This window comes from Malania oleifera, chromosome 3 (genome assembly GCF_029873635.1).
Source record: "Malania oleifera isolate guangnan ecotype guangnan chromosome 3, ASM2987363v1, whole genome shotgun sequence".
Classification (NCBI taxonomy): Eukaryota; Viridiplantae; Streptophyta; class Magnoliopsida; order Santalales; family Ximeniaceae; genus Malania; species Malania oleifera.
The window spans coordinates 23,121,362-23,130,566 of NC_080419.1; the positions used below are offsets into that span (position 1 = coordinate 23,121,362).

At 31.6% G+C, this 9,205-nt stretch overlaps 1 protein-coding gene across 1 annotated transcript; it reads right to left on the bottom strand.

Moving 5' to 3' along the window:
* Positions 1–475: 475 nt before the first annotated feature.
* LOC131151207 (acyltransferase GLAUCE-like) lies at positions 476–2,621 on the bottom strand. The gene is made up of 2 exons (XM_058102460.1): positions 2,166–2,621; positions 476–1,396 (listed from the first exon to the last, which is right to left on the bottom strand). Exons 1-2 carry the CDS (start codon positions 2,619–2,621, stop codon positions 476–478), a joined length of 1,377 nt encoding a protein of 458 aa, XP_057958443.1.
* Between the last annotated feature and the right edge of the window lie 6,584 nt (positions 2,622–9,205).

Genomic DNA, 9,205 nt, shown 5'->3' on the forward strand with positions numbered 1-9,205 from the left:
TTAACAGTGTTTTAGAAAAGCAGATAACTTATGTAATGACAAGTTAACAATAACCTTTTAATTTTTATACCAATTTATATGGCACTACATCACTCATGAAATTTTTATGTGTTAGCTAGGCATCACCATATCACAGTAATAATCTTTAAGACAAATAAATAAATAAGGTATAAGAGGTAATAATTATTAAATTCCTCATGATGTTAGGCATATATTACCACATAGCTGAAAATTTATTAGATAGGCCGGGCATATAGACTACCTAAATAAAAAGTGACAACTCATGAATTTTTTATGATTTGTTTTAAAAAGAAAAATGACTTAGGGTTTATTTGCTGGTATAGGGTACGGATTGCCACTATTTTATATATTAAACTAGTTTGTGAATAATGTGACAGACCTTGACCTACCTAATAATTTATCTATTTAGACAATAATTGAGGAAAAGTTGATTAATTAACTGATCAAGTTATCATTAGATCTCAAAAACATGAACCATGAACCTCTTCATCTGCTCTTCTTCAAGAGCCATCCACACATTAATCCCTCCTCCATTATTCCCCACACCATCAGCAAGCAACAGCACAAACTCATCATTCCCACTCACCACAGGCCCCCCATGGACTGGCTTCCCAAACCCAAAGTCAAGCTCAGCAAAGGGCAGCTTCCACCAAGCAGACACGTAGAAACTCCCATGCCCAGTTGCTGGGATCCCTCTGTAAACCTCCAGCCAGTCTATCACTGACCTCACGTACTCATCTGTCACCCTCTCCCTCCCTCCCTTCACCTTCTCCACCGCAAACGACAGCGGCCTCGCTACCAACTCTGCCACTCTTGCGGTGGCAAAGGCCGTGATCACCGCGTTCCCCGCGAACTCACTGGGGAGAGGTGGCGATATTTTGGACCGCACATCGACCGCGAAGAGAACGGTCGAAACCTCATCTGGGTTTTGGAGGACAGCCTTGGTTCTAGCCCTCCAGAGGTGGGCTACAATGGCTTCAAAGCTTGAGCAGTTCTTGGTCAGGGAGAGTGCCTTGAGGGTGGTGACCATTTGGGGAGAGAAAGGGAAGAGTCTGTGAGTGTATTGCTTTGAGAAGATAAGAGGGGAAGGGGAGGACTGGTTTGGGGGAGTGAAGGAGGAAGGGAGAGAGGAGATGAGGTCTGTCTGCTTCACATATTCTTTGTGTGGGAAGTTTATGTGAGGAGGGTTTCTTGCTGTGATGCAAGTTCTGTCATTGTGGATGATCTTGGCCTTGATGGATTCATGAGTCCCACCTTCGATATCTCTGCAAATGGAGGCAAGGTCTTTGAACATCTCACTAGCTGATCTTCCATCAAGAATGCTGTGATTTGTGACAAACCCAAGTGAGAAGCCCCCACATTTGAACCTTGTAACCTGCAAAATTATTACATCACAGGGCAAAAAAAAAAATTAAGAAAAATCAGAACTTGTTTTAAGAAATGAAGACATTAATGGGTAACCCTGGTATTGCATAATTTTAGTTTTGTTTTTTGATTTTTAGTTTTCTGAAGTAGTTCAAAACTACCACATGAGAATAGGTCTTGGGTCAAAGGTAAGATTGCTCTTTTGTGGATAGGTCGTACAAGACGACCACCTCATTTTTCAGTTCTCAAAAAAAAAATAGATAAGAGATGTTTTGTGATTTGGTTATACCAATGTTGATAACCTGAAAAACAAAACAACAATTTTGTATTCTTTAAAAAATTAGAAACTATAAGTAAAAACTGTTTTTCACTAGCTAGAACAACCTCTATAATTCTCTGAAAATTCAGAACTTGTTTTTAAAAAAGTGAAGACATTTTTAAGGGTAAGCCCAATTAGAATTGCACTTTTTACATGATTGTATGCGAAAATAATACCATTGAAAAACAGTTTTCACTTTACATTTTTAGTTTTCTAAAGAAATTCAATTCAACTACCTTGTTTTTCACATTTAAAATTTTATTTAAAAATTATTTTGAACATTTAAACACATTTTTTTATTTTCTACTTTTTTAATATACAATTTTAAAAGTATGCTAGAAACATTTTTGTAATTCGTTGGAAAACTAAAATCTAAAAAATAGAAAATATTTTTCACAACTAAATGGGCGTCATTTTTTCAAACATAGATATGCATCATTAAGTAAAAAAAAAAAATTGCCTGGATTGTGAGGAGTGGAGTGTCTGCAGGGCTTTTGAACAGGCCAGGCCTATGAACAAAGTGAGAAAATGAGGGATTGGGAAGAAAGAGTTTTCCCAAATCCTTCAACCTCAGCCCTGATGCTGCACTCACAAAGTCCACCCCTGCATTGTTGCAGAGGAGCTCCAGCCTGCCGGTCTCACTGTTGAAATTGAGTCTACCTGCCATGAAGTAGTAAGGAACCAGAAGCACCTCAGCCACTGCCCTCTTCACTCTCTCTGCAATCCCCACTGTGGAAGCACTCATCTCTGGCTCAACTTCAAAGAAGAAAACTATTTCCACGGGGAAAGTCACTGCTTGGTCAATGTTAGACAGAAAAAGTTTCTCCGCGGGACTTGGGTTCTTGGGGGAGAACAGAGATTGTGGCTCTGCCTTCGCCACAACTTGGGGTTCTACCAAAAAATTTGTTTCCTCCATGGATGAAATGGGTTAGGGCTTTAGAAGATTTGGGCTTTGCTGGGTTGTGGTTTGTGAATTTAAAGTGTTGGGTTAAAGTGGGGAGTGGGGGCTTTGGTGGATTGGGAATTAAAGAGCATGAGAGGCAATTTTGTAGAGTTGGGTTTGAAGTTGATTGGACGAAGAAGGTTTGTTAAGGGCAAAATAGATGCGCATTCATGGTTCGTGAGCCCTAAGTTCGGAACATGGCATTTTCATTTCTTTCCTCCACATAAAGGACTCTTTAAAGCATGAAAAAACCCTTTTGTTTTTGGTAAATAGTGAATGAATATGTGGAGAGAGTAGATGAGGGATTATTAGATTGTTGGGGGTTTTTTCAGATCCAAAAATATTTTGTTGATGGGCCTAATTAATATTGTTAAATGCTGATGTAGAATTTCTCTATGAGGCAAACAAAAATGATTGGTGATAGGCTCTAAGTTTTGAGAAAATTCTTTGGTGCTTGAGTTAGGAAAAGATCACGTGGAAGAAAATGGTGAATTCTCAAGGTATAATTACTCATCTTCCTGGAAGGTGAGAGGCATTTTAATAGACTCGATTCTTGAGACAGTTGTAACATTTCAATTGGTAAAGATTGAAACATACTTATTGAAGGTCTTAAGTTCAAATTCTGAGAGGGGTGAGAATGGATATCGGATGAGAGATGAGTTATCTCTCATTATGTAACCCAAGTTTAATACGAGCTTTCAATTAATAAAAAATAAAAGGAAAGTTCTTAAGATAGTTATGAAAGTTGGATAATGGAAAAGTTTCGACCGTCAATATCTTGACTATTCATCCCTCCACTTTCTTACTAGGAAATGTAATGATTTAACTTTTTACCGATTGTTCTATGCTCATTTGGTGTAACTACCAATACTAAACAATAAGATATTTTTAGGGTTGTGTCACAATTTTGAGATCTCGGACTATGTTCTAGCACTCACAAGAGCTAAAGTCTCTATGAATGGTCAAGACAGTCTAGAATCGCAAAGTCAGAAAGTTAAATTGACAAGAACATATTAAATTATGAAGTTATGAATAATTTATTTGAAATGACCAAATAACACAAAATACAAAATATTACTCAAAAAATCACGTTGCTTAATCTAATAATTTCCTAAGTTGAATCCATTTCCAACTATAATTGAATTGCTAAAAAACATGGTGCTAATCGAATTTGATTCAAATCCCATCTTATAAAATTCCAATCAAGTTTACAAACCCTACATTAAATACAATATGCATTAAGAGCATAAGAAAGGCCCACTTGTGGCCAAAGAACAATTTGCTTATTGTGTGGGGGCAAACCAGAAAGTAGCAAACCTCTAGCACATGGGCCTAGTGACAAAAACCCAGCCATGTGAATTGGGCTTTTGGGGATATAAAAACTTTCATTCATTTGCAAAACTTTAACACCGCCTGACCCAGCCCAAATGACCATGCTTATGGATAGTCCATCATGTCAAATAGTCAAGTCAAAAATAAAAAGTCCACATATTGTATGATACTCTTGGTCAATTCTAAAATTTTCAAATTCAAAAATTGACGAATTTGATTCGATTATAAGTTGAAAAAATTTGAGCTCGAGTCAATTAATTAAACTTGATTTGATTGCCAAATAAGATATTATATATATAATACATTAAAATGCATAATCATGTCGCGAATGAATTTATGAATATGTTAATATTAAAAAATGTGAAATTTTATATGAATTTTAACACATTATTTTACTTTATACGAAACTCATCCTTTATAATTTCAAAAACTCGCTTGTGTTAAGAGAGAGGATAATAGTGAATTTTAAAGTATAAAATTTTGTTAAAATTTTATTATTTTTGTTATTTTATACATCAAAATTAGATAAAATGAAACTAATTTTGATAAACTAAATGATTAATTTTGATAAGAGTAAGATTAAACTTTAACCTTTCTATGAATTCACATTTTTTGCCTTGGAACAAAACAAATTCTTTTCCATTAATGTGCATTTCATAATCGCCCTGAATTTCTAGGAGATATTTTCATATTCATATTTTTTTCTGTTATGTTATTTCATCAAAATTTTACATGCGTAAATTATTTTTTATTTATTGCATTTTATAGAGATATTTTCAAAATATTTTGCATTTAAAGTTTAAAGTATCTTATCTAATTTTGAAATTATTTTTTCAATATTTTATTTTGGATAGCCCATTAAATAATATTTTGGTATAAGCACAATCTAAAAATGTTAAAAGAACATTTGCACAGACTGCTAATATTATACTTAGATTATTGTATTTGATTATTGATTTCAGTTCAAATTTTTCAATTCTAATTACGAGCTTAATTGAGTCTAATCAAATTTTTATAGTTCTATTATTTTTATATTATACATAGATTTAACATTATATATACATTACATTATTATATTATTTTGATATTAATTTATAAGACAAAAGACACTGACCTACTTTGAGATTTTATAAAAAGATAAAAGTATTTCCTGAGATTTAAAAAATTTCGAAGACATTTCCTAAGATTTCAAGAATTTCAAGAGACATTTCCTAAGGTTTGTCAAAAAGATATATGTTGACCTTGTAGGTTACACCCGGTTATGATAATAACAAATGCTTAAGTATTTGATGGTTTTCAAGTGTTTGCCCAGGCTTAGATGAACATCTCAAAAAATGACACTTGAAACGAGACATGAAGACCTTGGAGATTTTAATTTGTATTATCAATCCAATTTATGTAATATGGGTCTGTAATAGTAACTAGGAAAATAGTCTGTATTAATTACTTGTATATCATGCATATAGGATATATGGTAAGTTCAGTAAAACCATAGTATGACTCTAGGTCCCAACACTCACATATATATCATACAAAATACAGGAGTGTTAAAAATGTACTTAAATTGAATATTATTGGGGAAATTGAGAGAGCTCGGGCGACCGAACCCCAGGAGTTCAAAACTCCTTGGGCGCCTGAACTGTTGAGAAATCAACAGTTGACTTAGACTCTCGGAAAACCGACCAAAATTGTGTATACTTTCCACGATCGGCCAAACCCTTTGAAAGGGACTTCTCACCAACTCGGGCTACCGAGCTATTTAATTCAAATTGAGTCTTGGGTGACCGAACACACGAGTTCAAGCTACCGAACCTATGATCGAGCACCCGAAATTACAAAAAATTGTTTCTGACTTTGTTTCGGGCCACCGAACTTGAACTCGGGTTGTCAAAAGGATTTAAATAACTTTTATAATTGTGTATGTTCGGGCGACCAAACCATGGTTCAGCCACCCGAACCTCACCGAATTAAAATTATTTTAACTGTGGTAAAATTGGGTTAAGTTGGGTTAATTGTGTTTTAACTATTTGAAACTTTTCTAATAATTTCTAACAAGTCTCAAATGGTTATAATTTTACCCTTACCTATAAATATAGACTCATTTGCAAAGATTAGCAATAATTGATAATTTTCATTAGTCATAATTCTGTCTTTTGAAAACACTCTCTTTGTCCAATTATTGTCAAATGTCTATATTTTTTTATATATTTTGAGATTGTGAGAGCATATTTAGAGTACTTGTGATTGCTAGAGTGTGCTAAAAACTCTCATTTGTATGTTTGATTATGATATTATTCTTGGAGAGTTTTAGCTTAAGTTTATTCCACAGATTTTAATATTATAAATCTTGTGTTGGGATAAACTAATAAGATTAAGATATTTGCATTGTTATTGCAAGTGTCTAATAGTTTTGATTTTTATTATGCAAAGATATTTTCAACAAGTAAAATATTTTCAAACTAGCAGTGTGCTTATTTCATTGAAGAAAATCTTCTTCAACTAGTTTGAATATCTAATTGATATTTTTAGAATATTGATTTGCTATTGAACTGTACTTTGCATAAATTCCAAGATATTGCTTGTATTGAACACTCTTGAACATTTCACTGATTATACTATATTGAGTGTTGATAGCACAAATATTTGCATCACTGAGCTTACACTATATCCTTATCATTGATGTGTATGTGACTGTGCGTATTTGGTACATATCTATTTTACATGAAAACATAATCACTATACTAGTTGATTCAGAAATTACTGTTGTATTCCAGGCATAGCCAGAGGGGGCGGTAATCCAACTCGATAAGGATTGTGTGTTGGTTAAGGTCAGCCCCTTTAATTAACCTGATTGTTTATGTGCGCTCCTTCCGTTTAAGTGAGCACTATAGTGGTAATCCTTATTCTTGTTAGTTAAGGCGGGGACATAGGCAATTTGTCGAACCTCGATAACACTTCTACGTGTCACTTCTCTTTACTGTTTTCTGGTGCATGCTTAGTTGATTAAATTGCGTTATTTAATTTCTACTAAAAATTACAATTGATGTATTTTACTTGCACTATATTGACTTTAGGGTTGTGAATATACTGCTGTTAGGATACTGATCTAGGACATTTATTTTAAAAATACTAATTCACCCACCTCTTGGGTTCACGGTAAAGCTAACAACATCATTTTTTTTTTTATAGTTTATAAAGACAAGTCTTTGAAAACAAGACTTGTTTCTTTTTAGCAAAATTGCATTTTTGAAACCTCAGGAGGGCAGTGACATTTTTGAAATCTCAAAGGAGGTTTTTGCCTTTTTGTCAAATCTCATGAAAGTTAGTGTCTTTAACTTTAACTTATAATATAGTTTAATTAAATCAAACTTAAATTTTAAGAACTTACATTCTACTTATATTTGAGTTAAATAATTTTGTAATAGATCAAGTTCAAATCAAATTTAGGAGTTCAATATATTCAAATTGAGTTCAAATATTCCATTTTATGGACTCAACTTAACTTGAACGTATCCTACTCCTAGAGACGGATCTTACACTCTTATATCAATTATTTATCATGAATTTTTTTTTTTTCCAAAAAACATAACGATTTTCCTTTGTATGTAATATCAATAGACAGAGAATCGTTTGTTTTTTTAAAACACCTACTTGCATATAACACTAAAATATTTATGAATGTGGGGCCATAAATTTTTTATAAAATAATATCAGAAGGGGCTTTTGATGAATAACTAGAAAGTCAAAAGAAAAAATTATTTTTTTAAATTCCTTGTATAAAAATAAGTTGAATTATTGAATTTCCACTTGAATTTTTGCTCATGAAATTACAGATATAGATAAAAAAATTAAAGTCAAACTTGGATTCGGACAAAGTTTGTGTTGGGTAATTAACTTAGTTAAATCCAAATTTGACCAGCTCGATTTATTTTGTTAATTATGTATATTAAATGCATGTGTAATATCGTTTATATTATTATATCCAAAAATATAATTTAAAATTTTATAATTATGTTAATTTGGAACATAAAAATTTTTATTACTCTACGTTTGAGAATATGGATTTGTATGGATTTGAATAAAATGAAATATAAAATTATATTAAATTTGTTTTAAATCTACATAAAATTAAATTTAAAAATTTAAAATTTATACTCCTAAATATAACCTATATTCCCAAAAACAGAGTTAATTTTTATTTGGGGCATGAAATTAAACGCTTGAGATATTACATAAAGTTAGACACACATAATTGAGACACTTTTTTTTTTCAATTATTATTTTTGTTTCTTTCTACAAAGTTTGTTGAATGTACACACATAAATAATGAAAACAATTAAATTATTAACTTCTACCACGATAACAATTAAATTCATTAGTGTCTCAATATTTAATATCTTGAAAAATGCATTATATTGCATCCAAATTAAATATAGGAGTGGATCCCATATTTATCTCAACCTAGATTAACGGGTCTAGCTGGAACTTCATTCGACATGTTTCTTTTTAGAGTGTTAATCATTTTCCTATTTTTTGTTATGTGTTATGATGACATCAAAGTGAATTTGTTATAAAAATAAAATAAAGTGAATCATGTGTCACCACTGTTCGCTATGCCTAACTGGAGTTGAGCCCGGTTAGGATCGATTGAATCGATCTGATTTTCTGAACCGCTGGTTTTATTTATTTATTTGTTTTTAATTGATTTTTAATTTTTAAAAATTAGAAAAATAATAAAAAATAAAAAATAGGAACATTCAAGAAAAATAATTTAAACAATCAGGAAATTTAAAGAAAAGTTATTTGAGTGATTTTGACTCAAATTAAAAAATAAATAATAAATAAAAAAACCAAAAATGAGAAAAAAAAATCTTATAAATTCAAGAAAAATTTAGAAATACGTTGGAAAATTTTAGAAAATTTTTATAAAATTTTTGAAAAATCTGGTAATGTTTTTAAAGACTCTTTTACTTAAAATTTGCTGATTTTACTTGTTTTTTGTATATGCATCCTAATGATTTAAAAAATGGTAAAGAGATATTTCACACCTTACCTATATTAGTTTTGAGGGTAGTTTACCTAACAAGATCCCCTTATTTGAAGGTCTTCTTAGACATTCCTAAATTGCACTATAGTTTTTACTTTTCCTTTAAATTTTTATTTATTTATTGATTTAATTATTTTAAAAGAGTTAATTAAAGACTATTATATTTAATTTATGTTAG

Coding starts and splice junctions, on each gene's coding strand:
- LOC131151207 (XM_058102460.1), bottom strand. CDS start 2,621: ATGGAGGAAACAAATTTTTTGGTAGAACCCCAAGTTGTGGCGAAGGCA. Junction 1,397..2,165: donor CTCCACTCCTCACAATCCAG/GCAATTTTTTTT, acceptor ATAATTTTGCAG/GTTACAAGGTTCAAATGTGG.